Here is an 18,528-nt window from a genome sequence, read left to right as displayed (position 1 = left end):
TGCAATCCCCACTGCTCCCAGTACTGATCCTTGTGGTCACCATTGCTCCCAGTACAGATCCATGTGGTCCCCACTGTTCCCAGTACAGGTCTTTATGGTCATCACTGCTACCAGTACAGATCCTTGTGATCACCACTGCTCACGGTACAGATCCCTGCGGCTCTTGTTGCTCCCAGTAGAGATCCCTGCAGTCCCCACTGCTCCCACCATGACCTCGTTTTTTCACAATCATGTTAAATGTGTCATTCCCCGCTTTTAACCAGCTGCTTTACAACCCTAAGCCCTCACACCCCCTGAGAAAGGAGCCCTGTTAGGCTCCGAAACGCGCATCGGGGTGGGCTCAGGTCCCCCACTGTTGAGCGCACATCAGGTTAATGCCTTTATAATATGTCGCACTATGGTAATTGGTTGTTACTTAGTGACTCCATACTACATGTGCTCTTGCACCTTATTTTATATATTGTTGATCGGCCGTAGTAGAGTTACCAGTGTATGTGTATTTGCCTCATCCACTTTGTGTGGTTTATATTAACAATATATGATGTGTTGATACGGTGGGTAGTACCTTGTAGCCCTATGTGTATTTATGGTATTGCCGTACAGTTTTTTCACTAGCCCCACTTGTTCCAATGTATCTTTTCCCCCTTTTTTTAATAATATATATATCTAATAAAGTAATTTTTTATGGGACTTATGGACTGTGTTTCTCTGTGGAGTGTTAGAACCCTAAGCCCAGACCTGACAGTCACCTGTGACTAAATTAATAATCATATACAAAAAATGGAACAGCACAATACCAATAAGTGGAGCACCTAAGGAACCCTAAAGACTTTAAGGGTTTGTTGAATAAAGTTTGTTCTTGATGGTATTCGGTCAGGGAGGACCGACGCTGCTTAAAGGGGTCCTCTTGGGAGTGATGGTGCTGCAGCAAGGATAGTATGGCTTTCCACAAATGAAGCTGGGTCCCCAGGGCTCCCGGTGTAGTAGATAAAGATGGTGTGATGCCACAAATAATCAGAGGACACAAGGTTGCAGTCCCTTTACCTTTTTACTGGTACAAGGCAGCCACAGTCCAGGGTACCGGATCACAGGTGCTGGTATGGTCCAGCTGGCTTGGAAGCGGTTCAGGAATCCCCCTAACCAGGTGTGGTTGGAAGCCTTCCTCTCTGCGCTGTGTAGTAGCCCTTGCTGCCTTAAGCCTCGCACAAGGTCCTCACTTTCTCTCTGTCCCCCTTTAGGTAGGACACTACCCGCATGGCAGGTATCTCAAGCCTTTTTATAGGGTCTCCCAGATGACTCCAGGCTCTATCCGTTACTGTGCTTTTGGGTGTTAATGGTGGACAGAAGATTTGAAATCTGCGGTCCGCTAGTTTCTGCCGTGGGGATGAAGTTACCCCCACAACCTCGGTCTTCCGGCTACCAGTATCTGCGCTTCAGCGTGGAGGAAGCTCAGTCGCAGCTTCCCTCCAGCCCTTTTCTCTCCTTCGCTTCTCTTCCCCTATCAGTCTCCTACAGACTGCTCTACTTTCCTATTCCCTTCCCAGGAGCTGCAGAATCACTCATCTGCACGTCCCCAGCTTTCCTTTCCCAGACTCTGTCTGCTTCCTCTCACTTCTGTCTCTCTGACCAACTGCCTAACTCCTCTTCCAAGCCAATATATATTATCTAGAGAACCTCCCCTGAAACTGGGTTCAAAGCTCCCCCTTCTGGCCTGGAGTCAGAATAGTGTTGCATGTGCTGAATACCTGTTAGAGCTCATACTCACTTGCGAGAAACTCGGATGAGTCTCACATGTTAATACCCGGTGCTGCTGCCGGCACTCAGATCAGAGCGTGCGGCCTCATAGGAATACATACAGCCGCACGCTCCGCTCCTGAGTGCCAGGTGCAGAGCCGGGTATTGCTGTGCGAGACTCATCCGAGTTTCCCGCAAGTGAGTATGAGCCCTTAAAGGGATCCTTCCTTGCTTCCAAGCATGGCATCACCCTCCCCGTAAGGAAGGCAATAGCACTGTACCAACCGGTTACTTTGGGTGTTACATAAGTGGGTGCACAAGCCTCCCCAGCAAAGCATCCAATACTTGCCCCAATCCAAATAAAGAAAAATAAAGAAAAAATGAAGGCAGCACTCCTTAGATTTGTGGTGAAAAAATGTGGTTTTAATTCAGACCCACATGGCGTGGGGACGTTTCGGCTCACACTGAACCTTTTTCAAGTCTTTTTATTTATTTAAATAATAATTTTTGGCCTATATTGTGTGGCTAGACAACAGAATTAGCACAAAAGAATTTGATTATGAAATGAGGCCTGGTATCTGCAGCAGACTATTATCCGAAATAATTTGAGTTATGAAATGAGGTCTGGTGTCTGCACTACGGTAATATCCCAAACGATTTTGATTATAAAATGAGGTCTGATGTCTCCACTAGACTAATATCCCAAACAATTTGGGCTATGAAATTAAGTCTTGTATGTGCGCAAGCCTAGTATCCCAAACGATTATTATTATTTATTTATATAGCACCATTGATTCCATGGTGCTGTACATAAGACGGGGTTACATACAAATTACAGATATCACTTACAGTAAGCAAACTAACAATTACAGACTGATACAGAGGGACGAGGACTCTGCCTTTGCGGGCTTACATTCTACAGCATGGTGGGGAAGGAGACAGTAGGTTGAGGGTTGCAGGAGCTTCGGTGTTGGTGAGGTGGTAGCTTTGTAGTGGTGAGGAGGCAGCGGGGTCAGTGCAGGCTGTAGGCTTTCCTGAAGAGATGGGCTTTCAGGTTCCGTCTGAAGGCTCTGAATGTGGTTGATAGTCGGATGTGTTGGGGCAAAGAATACCAGAAGATGGGGGATATTCGGAAGAAGTCTTGGAGGCGGTTGGGTGAGGAGCGAATAAGTGTGGAGGAGAGAAGGAGGTCTTGGGAGGACAGGAGATTAGGTGAAGATATCTGGAGATTAGTTCAGAGATACAGTATATGGAGGAGACAGTTTATGGATGGCTTTGTACGTTAGTATAAGTCATTTGAACTGTATACGCTGAGGGAATGGGAGCCAGTGAAGAGATTTGCAGAGGGGGGAAGCAGAGGAGTAGCAAGGAAAGAGATGAATTAGTCGGCCAGCAGAGTTAAGGATGGACTGGAGAGGTGCAAGGGTGTTAGCAGGGAGGCCGCAGAAAAGGATGTTGCAGTAGTCAAGGCGGGAGATGATGGGGGCATGCACAAGCATTTTAGTAGATTGACAGTTGAGGACAGGACGGATTCTGGCGATATTTTTGAGTTGGAGGCGACAGGAGGTGGAAAGATCTTGGATGTGCTGTTTGAAGGATAGGGCAGAGTCAAGGGTTACTCCGAGGCAGCGGACTTCCAGTACGGGAGAAAGCGTGATGTCGTTAATAGTGATAGAAAGGTCAGGTAAGGAAGATCTGTGAGATGGAGGAAAGATGATGAGTTCAGATTTGTCCACATTGAGCTTGAGGAAGCAAGAGGAGAAAAAGGAGGATATGGCTGATAGACACTCCGGGATTCTGGACAGCAGAGAGGTGACATCTGGGCCAGAGAGGTAGATCTGAGTGTCATCAGCATAAAGGTGTACTGGAATCCATGGGACTTTATGAGTTGTCCCAGGCCAAGTGTATAGATTGAGAAGAGAAGGGGTCCTAGAACAGAGCCTTGGGGAACTCCAACAGAGAGAGGGTGGGATGAGGAGGTAGTGTGGGAGAGTGAGATGCTGAATGTGCGGTTGGAAAGGTATGAGGAGATCCAGGATAGGGCGAGGTTTTTGATGCCAAAGGAAGAGAGGATCTGTAGTAGGAGGCAGTGGTCAACTGTGTCGAAAGCAGAGGACAGGTCTAGAAAGAGGAGTACAGAGTATTGTCCGTTAGCTTTGGCTGTAAGTAGATCATTAGTAATTTTGGTCAGGGATATCTCAGTTGAGTGATAGGGCAGAAACAAGACTGTAGATTGTCAAAGAACAAGTTAGATGACAGGTGGGAGGAAAGTTCAGCGTGGACGTGCTTCTCCTGGAGTTTGGAAGGGAATGGGAGCAGCGATATTGGGCGATAGCTGGACATAGCAGTTGGATCAAGAGTTGGTTTTTTAAGGATTGTGGCATGTTTGAAAGCAGAAGGAAAGGTGCCAGAAGTTAGTGATAGGTTGAAGAGGTGGGTTAGGGATGGCATAAGAGTGGTGGTGAGGTTGGGGAGGAGGTGGGATGGGATGGGGTTGAGCGTGCAGGTGGTGAGGTGCGATTTGGAGAGGAGACAATTAAGCCCCCCTTAAGTGATGTTGGAGAGGGAAGTTATGGGGTTTGGGCATTGGTCTGGTATACAAAGAGGTTGTGGTGGTTCAACAATGAAGGCTTGCCTTGTTTGGTCGATCTTATTTTTAAAGTGTGTGGTAAAGTCATCAGCAGAGTTGAGGGAGGTTGGAGGGGGCAGTGGGGGGTTGAGGAGGGAGTTAAAGATTTTGAATACCTGTTTGGGGTTGTAGGGTAGGGAGGATACGATGGTTGTGAAGTAGGCCTGTTTAGCAGAGGTGAGAGCAGTTTTAAAAGCAAGTGTTGGTTGTTTGAATGCAGTGAAGTCGTCTTGCGAATGTCTTTTCTTCCAACACCGCTCTGCAAACCTGGACATTTGCTGGAACTTTTTAGTGGTGTTATTGTGCCAGGGTTGTCTATTGATGCATCGCACTCTGCCATGAATGAGAGGGGCAACCGTGTCAATAGCTGATACGAGAGTGGCATTGTAGAAAGCAGTGGCACTGTCTGTGTCGTGGAGTGAGGATATGGATGCCAGTGGTAGGATAGAGTCAGAAAGCGTGTGGGTGTCTACGTGTGCAAGATTTCTGCGGGGGTGTGCATGTTGCTGGACATGGGTGACCGGTGAGGAGGACAGGGATGAGAAAGTGAGCAGATGGTGGTCGGATAGAGGGAGAGGGGAGGTTTGTGAAGTTAGATAGAGAGCACAGACGGGTGAAGACCAGGTCTAGTGTATGTCCGTCTGTGTGGGTGACTGCGGAGGATTACTGAGTAAGTCCAAAAGATGAAGTAAGGGACAGAAGTTTGGAGGCTGTTGACTGAAGGGTATCAGTGGGGATGTTGAAGTCACCCATGATGATGGTGGGAATGTCAGCAGAGAGAAAGTGAAGAAGCCAGGTGGAGAATTGGTCAATAAAGGCAGTGGCCAGGCCCGGAGGTCGGTATATGACGGCCATTTGGAGGTTTGGAGTGAGAGTAGATGCGGACAGAGTGGACTTCAAAAGAGGGGAGGATAAGGGAGGGTAGAGGTGGGATTGGGTTAAAGGTGCAGTTTGAAGAAAGGAGAAGACCCACTCCACCATGTTTGTTGCTGGGGCAAGGGGTGTGGGTGAAGTGGAGGCCGCCGTAACAAAGCGCAGCAGGGGTGGTGGTGTCAGAGGGTGTTAGCCATGTATCTGTGAGGTTGAGGAAGGCAAAATTGCGAGAGAGAAAAAGGGCATGAATCACATTATTATTAATATTTTTATTTATTACTATAGCGCCATTTATTCCATGGCACTTTACATGTGGGGAGGGGTATACATAATTAAAATAAGTACAATAATCTTGAACAATACAAGTCACAACTGGCACAGGAGGAAAGAGGACCCTGCCCGCGAGGGCTCTCAATCTACAAGGGATGGGTGAGGATACAGTAGGTGAGGATAGAGCTGGTCGTGCAGTGGTTTGGTCGATCGGTGGTTACTAGGGTTGAGCGACTTTTATTTTTATAGGATCGGGTCGGGTTTCACGAAACCCGACTTTCTCAAAAGTCGGGTCGAGTGAAATCGGCCGATCCTATAAAAAAGTCGGGGTCGGCCGAAACACGAAACCCAGTGCAGTGCAATGGGATACTATGGTTCCCAGGGTCTGATGGAGAGGAAACTCTCCTTCAGGCCCTGGGATCCATATTAATGTGTAAAATAAAGAATCAAAATAAAAAATATTGATATACTCACCCTCGGACGCGCCCTGGTACTAACCGGCAGCCTTCCTTCCTAAGAATGAGCGCGTGAAGGGCCTTAGATGATGTCGCGGCTTGTGATTGGTCACGTGACCGCCCATGTGACCGCTCACGTGACCAATCACAAGCCGCGACGTCACCGCAGGTCATTCACGCGCTCATTCTTAGGAAGGAAGGCTGCCGGTTAGTACCAGGGCGCGTCCGAGGGTGAGTATATCAATATTTTTTATTTTGATTCTTTATTTTACACTTAAATATGGATTCTGATACCGATTCCCGATATCGCAAACATATCGGAACTCGGTATCGGAATTCCGATACCAGATTCAGAAGATCGCCGACCTCATGGCCGACCCCACACAAGGGTCGGGTCGGGTTTCATGAAACCCGACTTTGCCAAAAGTCGGCGACTTCTGAAAATGGCCGACCCGTTTCGCTCAACCCTAGTGGTTACTGCAGGTTGTAGGTTTGTCGGAAGAGGTGGGTCTTCAGGTTCTTTTTGAAGGTTTTGATGGTAGGTGAGAGTCTGATATGCTGTGGTAGAGAGTTCCAGTGTAGGGGTGATGCGTGAGAGAAATCTTGTATGTGATTGTGGGAAGAGGAGATAAGAGGGGAGTAGAGAAGGAGATCTTGTGAGGATTGGAGGTTGCGTGCAGGAAAGTACCGGGAGACGAGTTCACAGATGTATGGAGGAGACAGGTTGTGGATGGCTTTGTATGTCATGGTTAGGGTTTCGTACTGGAGTCTCTGGGTAATGGGGAGCCAGTGAAGGGATTGACAGAGGGGAGAGGCCGGGGAATAGCAGGGGACAGGTGGATTAGTCGGGCAGCTGAGTTTAGAATAGATTGGATGGGTGCTAGAGTGTTAGAGGGGAGGCCACAGAGCAGGAGGTTACAGTAGTCAAGGCGGGAGATGATGAGGGCATGGACTAGGATTTTTCAGATTCTTAGTTTAGAAATGTACGGATCCATGAAATATTTTTAAGTTGAAGGCGGCAGGAAGTGGAAAGGGCTTGGATATGTGGTTTGAAGGAGAGATCAGTGTCAAGAATTACCCTGAGACAGCGAGCTTGTGGGACTGGGGAGAGTGGGCAGCCATTTACTGTAATGGATAGGTTTGTTGGGGGGGTCACGTGAGATGAGGGAAAGACAATGAATTCTGTTTTGTCCATGTTAAGTTTGAGAAATCTAGCAGAGAAGAAGGATGAAATAGGGGATAGACATTGTGGGATTCTGGTTAGTAGGGTGGTGATATCTGGTCCAGAGATGTAGAACTGTGTGTCGTCAGCATAGAGATGATACTGAAAACCATGAGTTTCTATGAGCTGTCCCAGGCCAAAAGTGTAAATGGAGAAGAGCAGGGGCCGTAGAACTGAACCTTGCGGGACTCCGACAGATAGGGGGCAAGGTGAGGAGGTGGTGTTTGAGTGGGAGATGCTGAATGTCCGGTCAGTTAGGTATGACGAGATCCAGGATAGGGCCAAGTCTGTGATGCCAAGGGGTTAGGGTTAGGGGATGAGAGGGTCCGCAGCAACAGGGAATGGTCCACTGTGTCAAAGGCAGAGGATAGGTCCAGGAGGAGGATAGAGTAGTGTCGCTTGCTCTTAGTGGTTAATAGGTCATTGGTGACCTTAGGGTGACCTTAGGGTGACCTAAGGGTGACCTTAGTTAGGGCAGTTTCAGTGGAGTGGTGTGACCGGAAGTCTGATTGCAAGCGGTCGAAGAGGGAGCAGGAAGATAGATGGGAGGACAGTTCAAGATGGGCGTATTGTTCCAGTAGTTTTGAGGCATAGGGGAGAAGTGATATAGGGCGATAGCTAGATACAGAGGATGGGTCGAGAGAGGGCTTTTTGAGGATATGTGTGATTGAGGCATGTGTAAAGCTGGAGGGAAAAACACCAGTTGTGAGCGATAGGTTGAAGAGATGGGTTAGGGTTGGAATCAAGACTGTGGTGAGGTTTGGGATGAAGTGGGAAGGGATCGGGTCAAGTGCACAGGTGGTGAGATGCGATCTTGAGAGTAGAGTGGAGAGTCGATCTTCTGTAATGGAGGAGAAGTTGGTTTTGGAGGTGGAGGGCTAGGTAGTTGGGAGGAAGGGCTCTGGGGGTTGTCGACTAAAACTGTATGTGATGTTCTCAATCTTCTGCTTGAAAAATGAGGCAAAGTCTTTAGCTGAGATAAGTGGGGAGGGAGGAGGTGCTGGGGGATGGAGGAGAGAATTGAAGGTGTTGAATAACTGTTTTGGTTTGTGAGACAGGGAAGATATGAGAGATGAGAAGAAGGTTTGTTTTGCTGTGATGAGTGTTGAAAGTAGTGAGGGACTGTTTGAATGCAATGAAGTGCTCCTTGGAATGGGATCTTTTCCATCTCTGCTCAGCAGCCCTGGAAGCATGCCTCAGTTCTTTGGTCAGGCTGGTGTGCCAGGGCTGTCTGTTGATTTTGTGAGCTTTGGTATGTGTGAGAGGGGCAAGAGATTCCAAAGCTACAGCTATTGTGGTGTTATATAGAGCGGCATTATGTAGGGAACTTATGTCTGTGAGAGGGAGGAGGGATTCAGAGAGTGAGTATAGATCAAGGTGTTTAAGATTTCTGCGAGGGTGTTCAAGTTTGTGGGGTGGGGGTTGTAGACAAGGAGTGGAGAGGGAAGAGAATGTGAGTAGATTGTGGTCAGAAAGAGGAAGAGGTGAGTTATAGAGGTTAGATAGGGAGAGAGGGAGCAGGGGGGTGGGCATCAGAGGTACGGGTTTTATGTTGGAAAGATTGTGGTAGCTCATATTAGATAGGGAGCGGTAAGAGGGGGTAGTAATGGGAGGTAAGAGCGGTGAGGGTCCAGGGTTGGGACATATGTCTCCAGCAGTGAGGAGAAGCAGAGAAAGGGAGAGCAGGTGGGAGAAGGAGAGTGGCGGCTTGTTTTGTGTTTTATTAGGAGAGATTTGAGGTTGAGGAGCAGGTCAACAGAGGAGGACAGGTGGGGAGGAAAGAGGGAAGGGGAGTTGATTACTTGGTTAGAGGGTGCTGAGGTTTGTGGATAGTGAAGGAGAGAGAGAGAGAGAGAGAGAGAGAGAGGATTAGTGGAGCAAACACTGTAAGAGCTTATGTAAACATGGTGAAGGAGTAAGATGGGTTAATGCAAAAGCTAGATCCAAGTAAGAAATGCTTATTCAGCAGACATACCCAAAATAGACAGATACATAGAGTGGGGTCCTGACTCCTGTCGTGACTAACTGCAGTTGAAATAACTGCACTTCACGATACTTTGCTGTCAGGAGACACGTGCCTGACCCGCACACATGCCCCCCTAGAATGCTAATACATTTATAGAGGATCAGGTGAGAGGGATTGTGGGAGCTGATTTGGGATAAATTAACAATTGGCCAACACCCCGGGGGAGGTTACATGATCAAAGGCACTGGGCTTGGCTACAACCATATGTTGTAACACCTTGCACCCGATCTCCTGTGACCACAGCATGGATGTACAGCAGTAAGTACTGAATACAATGCAACAAATGAATTTAGCAAACATTCAGCAGGCACTGTTATATACCATTAAAGGAAATGTTGCAGGATGATAAGCACCAGATGACAGCAAGCAGAGATTGTTCCATTAAAGTAAATGTTGCAGGATGATAAGCAGCAGATGACAGCAAGCAGAGATTGTACCATTAAAATAAGGGTATCAGGATTTCTTGCAGAAATTTCCTGAAGAAAACCGGAAATTTTCTGCAAGAAATCCGCATTTTTATTTTGGCGTATTTTCCCCGTTTTTTTGCGGTTTTTTTAGCATTTTGCAAGCGTAATTAGCTTGCAGAATGCTAAAGTTTTCCAAGCGATCTGTAGCATCGCTTGGAAAACTAATTGACAGGTTGGTCACACTTGTCAAACATAGTGTTTGACAAGTGTGACCAACTTTTTACTATAGATGCTGCTTATACAGAATGTTTAAAAATAATAAAAAAAAATAAAAAAAATGGTTATACTCACCTGCAGACAGACGATCTCCTCAGCGGTGTCCGTTCCTATAGATGCTGTGTGCGCGCAGGACCTTCGATGACGTGATTGGTCGCATGAGCGGTCACATGAGCGGTGTCGCGAGTTGCGACCAATCACAAGACCGCGACGTCATCGCAGGTCCTTCACACAGAGCATCTATAGGAATGGAAGAGAGAGGATGCACAGCTGAGAGGCGGGAAGACTCCGGGGCCATCGCAGGTGAGTATCTCACTATTTTTTATTTTAATTCTTTTTTTTTACCAATTATATGGTGCCCAGTCCGTGGAGGAGAGTCTCCTCTCCTCCACCCTGAATACCAACCGCACATGATCCGCTTACTTCCCGCATGGTGTGCACAGCCCCGTGCGGGAAGTAAGCAGATCAATGCATTCCTAGGTGTGTGGAACCCCGCAATTCCGCATTTCTAATGAACATGTTGCTTTTTTTTCCGCGATGCGATTTTTTCGCGGAAAAAAATGTAACATTTGCACAAGAAATGCGGAATACACTGTAAATTATAGGAGGCATATGTTAGCGTTTTTTTCGCATTTGTTTCACGTTTTTATCTCGTTTTTATAGCGAAAAAACGCGAAAAAAACACGAAAAATACTGAACGTGTGCACATGGCCTTAATGTTGCAGGATGATAATCAGCAGATGACAACAAGCAGAGATTGTACCATTAAAGTAAAAGTTGCAGGCTGATAAGCAGCAGATGACAGCAAGCAGAGATTGTACCATTAAAGTAAATGTTGCAGGATGATAAGCAGCAGATGACAGCAAGCAGAGATTGTACCTGTCTGGTGCCTCCACCAGAGTATTAGCCCAAACGATTTTGATTAGGAAATGTGGCTTTCTGATTCCTCACTGCAACACAGTTTTATCCCAAACGATTTGGATTAGCTAATTGGGCCTCGTGGCTGAATCACAATATTATACTTAACGATTTTGAAGTGGAAATCTGGCCTTCTGATTTGTCTTTAAAACACAGTTTTATCACAAATGATTTGGAGTAGTTAATTGGCCCTCCAGACTGAACCCCAGTATTTGGCCTAATGATTTTTAATAATTTTTAATGATCTCTGAAATACAGTTTTATCACAAACAATTTGGAGAAGCAAATGTGGCCTCTAGGGTTGAGCGACTTTGACTTTTTTAGGGTCGAGTCATGTTTCGCGAAACCCGACTTTTTGAAAAGTCGAGTCGGGCGAAATCGGCCGATTACTGCGAAAAGTCGAGGCTCGGCCGGAACACGAAACCCTATGCACGTCAATGGGGAAAATTATTTCTCTCTCTCTCTCTCTCCTCCGTCCCAGCACAGAAAATCTCGTGTTACACATTGCAAATCCCTACTGCGCACAAGCGATAAAATGATGATAGGCGTGCACGCCCCTAACCCCTATGTCATCACTCTGCCCACGCTCCTTCATTGGCTGAAAAAATGGCGCTAAACGCGTCATACGAAACGCGACTTTCGCGCCAAGATCGCGTACCGCATAGCCGACCCCACACAGGGATCGGGTCGGGTTTCATGAGACGCCGACTTTGCCAAAAGTCGGCGACTTATGAAAATGACCGATCTGTTTCGCTCAACCCTAGTGGCCTCCAGAGACTGCCACACAGTTTTTGCACAATCCAGTTAGATGCTGGAATCTCGGTTTCACACAGGACAGGATCCTATCTAGCTAACTGACACGTTCACTTGCAGCACTAGCAGGAGTGGCTTCTGTGACACTGAGAAAATGACGCCAGCAAAACAAGATGTCCACTTTTATATGGCTAGGGGCATGTAACTTTAGCATCCAATCACAGAAGACCTTGTGTCATGACGTTATGGATGGTTTCTGTGCCATGATTGGCTGCCAGAATCAACACACATAAAATTAAGGGAAAAAAGTGCATGAAAACATGCTTAGAGAAATATGGAGGTCATATTATTCCACTAGGAAGTTCCTTTGTAAAAAAAATATAAAATAAAGCAAATTTATGCCCAGCACACATTTCTACTTGCAAGCAATTAGCCATTCTATGCTCAACTGGCTAAGAGGATGGATGAGTGGTGTGGATGGGACCCATTAAAACTCCAGGAAAAAGCTCTCACAGTTACAAGCATCAGAACGTAAAAAAACCCCTAATATTCTCAACTCTGATTTCTATGTCGGCCCCTCTTCTTTCCATCTTCACGCGCCACAACTCTTGCCTCTTCACTATGAACCAGGATGTTTGTCCACATCCAAGCCAGAGCTCACTGCATGTCATAAAGTTGCATCATTATTGCAACCCTAGCCTGATTATGGAAAAGAGGGGACCTATGAGTATTGGTTAAAAAAACAACTAATTTTCACCTCTCTGGCAGCATCGCTGCTTGCCGACTGGTTCTGTATTTTTCGACATCACACGTCGCATCTCCAAGACTTCTGGCCACAACCAGTCCCCGGAGGCCACCATGCATCATAAGGTCATGATGATGACTTTACAACATTGTGTCGCAGTGGCCTCCATGTCCTAGATGCGTCCTTAAGTCTTGGCCTAAAGTGAAAAGGCTGGAGATGCAGAGCGCCTGTCTATGATGGAAAGAATAGGACCGCATGGCGATAAGCAGTGGCAGTGGGGCAGCTGGAGCAGTCAGTGGTGAGGTGACTTATTTTTTTCCCAGCCCTGTTCTACCTTACAAATATATCCAGGTTAAGAACAAAGCTAAGAACGCATCTGGTTTGTGACCTGGGATCAGCCTGTATGTAATAATCCTCAGTATCTACATGTGTTATTAGATGAATTATACTGTATATAGTAATCCATAAATCTCTAGACTTGTTTTTTAATCTATATTTGTCTCTATGTTGCCTTTGTTTTTAGGCAATTTGTAGCGGGTTTAACTTCCCTGATGAATATTGTCCTTTGGCGGACTCGGAGTACAAGATGGAAAGACTGCACAGAAGGCCAGGGACCACGCCATATGCCCCCAACATGCCCACAATGCAGGATGTGGAGAATACACTGAAGTTGAAGAACTTTGACACTCCACCTTATAATGAAACCTCCATATACAGCTTCAGAAATGCCCTGGAAGGTGGGATTTATCATTTAACACTGTAAAGCAGAACATCCTTATTACACAATAGTATGTATGAGTTCTCATTCCATAGCTTTTATTAATTACATTTCTTCCATCTTGAGTGTTTTATCCTAAAAAAAAAACCTGCAAAAATCAGCTGAGTGGTTTTATAGGTGAAACAGCTGTTTTCTCTGCAAAATCAAATAATTTTGAAACAGTAAATGTACAGATGGTTGGCAACCCAGCTTTAGAGTGGCAGCTATTTAGCAGTAGTATTTGAGTGGGACCAGTAGTGTGGCAACAGCATGGAAATAGGCAGATAAGTATGAGTTTTATTTTAAAGAGTTTGTCCACTACTCAAACAACCCCTTCTCAATCATTATGTCACCCCTCAGTAAAATAATAGCAATAATAGTTAAAATACTGCTGAGTGCACAGGAAGGATGTTAGCTAGAGGATCCAATCACTGCTGACCATTCTGGGTCTCCATTTGAATCTTCTGCCTCTGAGTACAATGGCAGAAGAAGAAGTATTGTCCAGCAGCGTGAGTGAGTATAACTGTGTGTGTCTGATTTTTTTTTCTTCGTAAACAGTATCATACTGTATACACAGGTTGTTCTGCCTTCCTCCACGTATGATGCTGTGTGGATTTCACCATGCAGCTTAACCCTCATCCACTTCCCCAGTAAACAGACTGTATGGATTTTTAAATCTGTATTTATTGAGGTGATAATGTGAACTTGATCTATGTGAACGATAATGGGTAAAAGCTGCAAAGAATAAATAGTGTATCAGTACTGGCCCGTCACAGAAACAACAGCATGATACAGGGTGCAATTAACATTAGATATAATAGCAGAGTTCTTGCTGTTAGCACTAGTGATGAGTATACTCGTTGCTCGAGTTTTTCCGAGCACGCTCGGGAGACCTCCGATTATTTATGACTGCTCAGAGATTTAGGTTTCATCATGGCAGCTGAATGATTTACAGCTACTAGCCAGGCTGAGTACATATAGGGGTTGCCTGGTTGCTAGGGAATCCCCACATGTAATCAAGCAGGCTAGTAGCTGTAAATCATTCAGCTGCCCCATTGAAAACAAAATCTCCGAGCAGTCATAAATACTCGAAGGTCACCCGAGCGTGCTCGGGAAAACCCGAGCAACGAATATACTCGCTCATCACTAGCTAGCACTGTTCTATTCTATACAGAAATGCACCTATCTGTATGCAGTGCAAATTGCATTAAAACTAAACTGGAGGATACAGAGCACAATATGCCTCATTTAACAATATTCTACATGGTGGCTGCATAATTGTTATGGTTTCCAATGGCAAGGAAACATCAGAAGCATAGAATAAACGGACAAGCTCTCGGGTGATGGAAACTAGAGCTGACCGCGATGCTAAACCTACACACCACACTAGAAGTAGCCAGGGGGCATTCCTGCGTTGTCTCTAGATGCCGCGCGCCAGCCGGAGAACTAACTACCCCTGGTAGAAGAAAACACAGTCCTGGCTTGCCTCCAGAGAATGTCCCCACAGGAGATAGCAGCCCCCCACATATAATAACGGTGAGAGCAGATGAAAAGACACACACAGTATGAAAGCAGATTTAGCACAGAGAGGCCCGCTAACTAAATAGCAGAAAGATACAACAGAGGACTTCGCGGTCAGCTGCAAAACCCTTCAAAACACCATCCTGAAATTACCTTAACTCATGTGACAACTCATGCCACTGGAGTGGTAATTTCAGCCCAACAAGAGCTTCCAGCTGCAGAGATTCACATAAGTGCAAACTGGACAAAACATACAAAAATAGACTTAAGGACAAAAATGTCCAACTTAGCTGAGCAGAAAACTGGGAGCAGGAACATGCAACAGAATCACTCTGGATACATTGATGGCTAGCATTAGAATGACTGAGGAGCAAGGTTAAATAGGATACTCCCACATCCTGATAGGAACAGGTGAACTGAGAAGGCAAAGCTTGCAGGACACCAGTACCACAAGAGACCACCGGGGGAGCCCACGAACCGAATCACAACAGTACCCCCCCCTTAAGGAGGGGGCACCGAACCCTCACAAGAACCACCAGGGCGATCTGGATGAGCCCTATGAAAGGCACGGACCAAATCAGAAGCATGAACATCAGAAGCTGTAACCCAAGAATTATCCTCTTGACCGTAGCCCTTCCATTTCACCAGATATTGAAGTCTCCGTCTGGAAACACGGGAGTCCAAGATTTTCTCCACCACGTACTCCAATTCACCCTCAACCAGCACAGGAGCAGGAGGCTCAACAGAAGGCACAAGTGGTACCTCATACCTCCGCAATAATGACCGATGGAAGACATTATGGATAGCAAAGGATGCTGGGAGGTCCAAACGAAAAGACACAGGGTTAAGAATTTCCAAAATCTTATAAGGACCGATGAACCGAGGCTTAAACTTAGGAGAAGAGACCCTCATAGGGACAAAACGGGAGGACAACCACACCAAGTCCCCAACACGAAGACGAGGACCAACACGATGATGGCGATTAGCAAAACGTTGAGTCTTCTCCTGGGACAACTCCAAATTGTCCACCACCTGCCCCCAAATACGATGCAACCTATCCACCATGGTATCCACTCCAGGACAATCCGAAGACTCCACCTGACCAGATGAAAAACGAGGATGGAACCCTGAATTGCAAAAGAAAGGGGAGACCAAAGTGGCAGAACTGGCCCGATTATTAAGGGCAAACTCAGCCAACGGCAAAAAGGAGACCCAGTCATCCTGATCAGCAGACACAAAACACCTCAAATAAGTCTCCAAGGTCTGATTAGTACGTTCCGTCTGGCCATTTGTCTGGGGATGAAATGCAGACGAAAAAGACAAATCAATGCCCATCCTGGCACAAAACGCCCGCCAAAATCTGGACACAAACTGGGATCCCCTGTCGGAAACGATATTCTCCGGAATACCATGCAGCCGAACCACATTCTGAAAAAACAGGGGCACCAACTCAGATGAGGAAGGCAGCTTGGGCAAGGGCACCAAATGAACCATCTTAGAAAAGCGGTCACACACCACCCAAATGACGGACATCTTCTGAGAAACAGGGAGATCAGAAATAAAATCCATAGAGATGTGTGTCCAAGGCCTCTTAGGAACAGGCAAGGGCAACAACAACCCACTAGCCCGAGAACAACAAGGCTTGGCCCGAGCACAAACATCGCAAGACTGCACAAAAGTACGCACGTCCCGAGACAGGGAAGGCCACCAGAAGGACCTAGCCACCAAATCTCTGGTACCAAAAATTCCCGGATGACCTGCCAACGCAGAAGAATGAACCTCCGAGATGACTCTATTGGTCCACTCATCCGGCACAAACAATCTACCAGGTGGACAACGATCAGGCCGATCCTGAAACTCTTGTAAAGCACGTCGCAGGTCTGGGAAGACAGCAGACAATATCACCCCATCCTTAAGTATACCCGTAGGTTTAGAATCACCAGGGGAATCAGGTTCAAAACTCCTAGAAAGGGCATCCGCCTTCACATTCTTAGTACCTGGCAGATACGAAACCACAAAATTAAACCGGGAGAAAAACAATGACCAGCGCGCCTGTCTAGGATTCAGACGTCTGGCCGACTCAAGATAAATCAAATTTTTGTGATCAGTCAAGACCACCACCTGATGTTTAGCACCCTCAAGCCAATGACGCCACTCCTCGAATGCCCACTTCATCGCCAAAAGCTCCCGATTACCGACGTCATAATTTCGCTCGGCGGGCGAAAATTTTCGAGAAAAGAATGCACAAGGTCTCATCACTGAACAATCTGAACTTTTCTGCGACAAAACCGCCCCCGCTCCGATCTCGGAAGCATCAACTTCCACCTGAAAAGGAAGAGAAACATCAGGCTGGCACAACACCGGAGCAGAAGAAAAACGGCGCTTAAGCTCCCGAAAGGCCTCCACAGCAGCAGGAGACCAATCTGCAACATCAGCACCCTTTTTAGTCAAATCAGTCAAAGGCCTGACAACGCTAGAAAAACCAGTTATGAATCGACGATAAAAGTTAGCAAAGCCCAAAAATTTCTGAAGGCCCTTAAGAGAAGTCGGTTGCGTCCAGTCACAAATAGCCCGAACCTTCACAGGATCCATCTCAATAGAAGAGGGGGAAAAAATGTACCCCAAAAAAGAAATCTTCTGAACCCCAAAAACACACTTTGAACCTTTAACAAACAGAGAATTGGTCCGCAAAACCTGAAAAACCCTCCTAACTTGTTGAACATGAGATTCCCAGTCATCCGAAAAAATCAAGATATCGTCCAAATACACAATCATAAATTTATCCAGATATTCACGGAAAATATTGTGCATAAAAGACTGAAAGACCGAAGGGGCATTTGACAGACCAAAAGGCATCACCAAATACTCAAAATGGCCCTCGGGCGTATTAAATGCGGTTTTCCACTCATCCCCCTGCTTAATTCGCACCAAATTATACGCACCGCGAAGATCAATCTTAGAGAACCACTTCGCCCCCTCAATGCGAGCAAACAAATCTGTCAGCAATGGCAAAGGATACTGATACTTGACCGTGATCTTATTCAAGAGTCTATAATCAATACAAGGTCTCAAAGAACCATCGCTTTTAGCTACGAAAAAGAACCCCGCTCCAAGAGGAGACGAAGAAGGACGAATATATCCCTTTTCCAAGGACTCCCTAATATACTCTCGCATGGCAGCATGTTCAGGTACAGACAGATTGAATAGACGACCCTTAGGAAATTTACTGCCAGGGATCAAATCTATGGTGCAATCGCAATCTCTGTGAGGAGGAAGAGAATTAAGAGTAGATTCCTCAAAAACCTCACGATAATCAGACAAAAACTCAGGAATTTCAGAGGGAATAGATGAGGCAATGGAGACCAAAGATGTGTCCCCATGATTTCCCTGACATCCCCAGCTTAGTACAGACATTGTTTTCCAGTCAAGGACTGGGTTATGAGTTTGCAACCATGGCAATCCCAGCACCAACACATCATGTAGATTATACAGTACAAGGAAGCGAATCACCTCTTGATGGTCTGGAGTCATACGCATAGTCACTTGTGTCCAGTATTGTGGTTTATTACTAGCCAATGGTGTAGAATCAATACCCTTTAAAGGTATAGGAACTTCCAGAGGCTCTAGATCAAACCCACAGCGCCTGGCAAAGGACCAATCCATAAGACTCAAAGCGGCGCCGGAATCCACATACGCATCCGCAACAATAGAAGATAACGAACAAATTAGAGTTACAGACAAAATAAACTTGGACTGCAAAGTGCCAATAGCAGAGGATTTATCAACTTTCTTTGTTCGTTTAGAGCATGCTGATATAACATGAGTAGAATTTCCACAATAGAAGCACAAATGATTTTTGCGCCTATAAATCTGTCGTTCGCTTCTGGACAGAAAGCTATCATATTGCATACTCTGTGGTGCCTCTTCAGAAGCCACCGCCAA

General features: G+C 46.2%; 1 protein-coding gene across 1 annotated transcript in view; it reads left to right on the top strand.

The window, feature by feature from the left end:
• The window catches only part of LOC143783204 (tyrosinase-like), a 238,609-nt gene that overhangs the window by 125,293 nt on the left and 94,788 nt on the right, over positions 1 to 18,528 (top strand). Inside the window, exon 3 of the mRNA XM_077271623.1 lies at positions 12,832 to 13,045. Coding sequence (XP_077127738.1) covers positions 12,832 to 13,045 — 214 coding nt within the window. The remainder of the gene's footprint in view (positions 1 to 12,831; positions 13,046 to 18,528) is intronic.

Source organism: Ranitomeya variabilis, chromosome 6 (assembly GCF_051348905.1).
Source record: "Ranitomeya variabilis isolate aRanVar5 chromosome 6, aRanVar5.hap1, whole genome shotgun sequence".
Taxonomy (NCBI): Eukaryota; Metazoa; Chordata; class Amphibia; order Anura; family Dendrobatidae; genus Ranitomeya; species Ranitomeya variabilis.
This window is presented reverse-complemented; position numbering and strand designations above follow the sequence as displayed.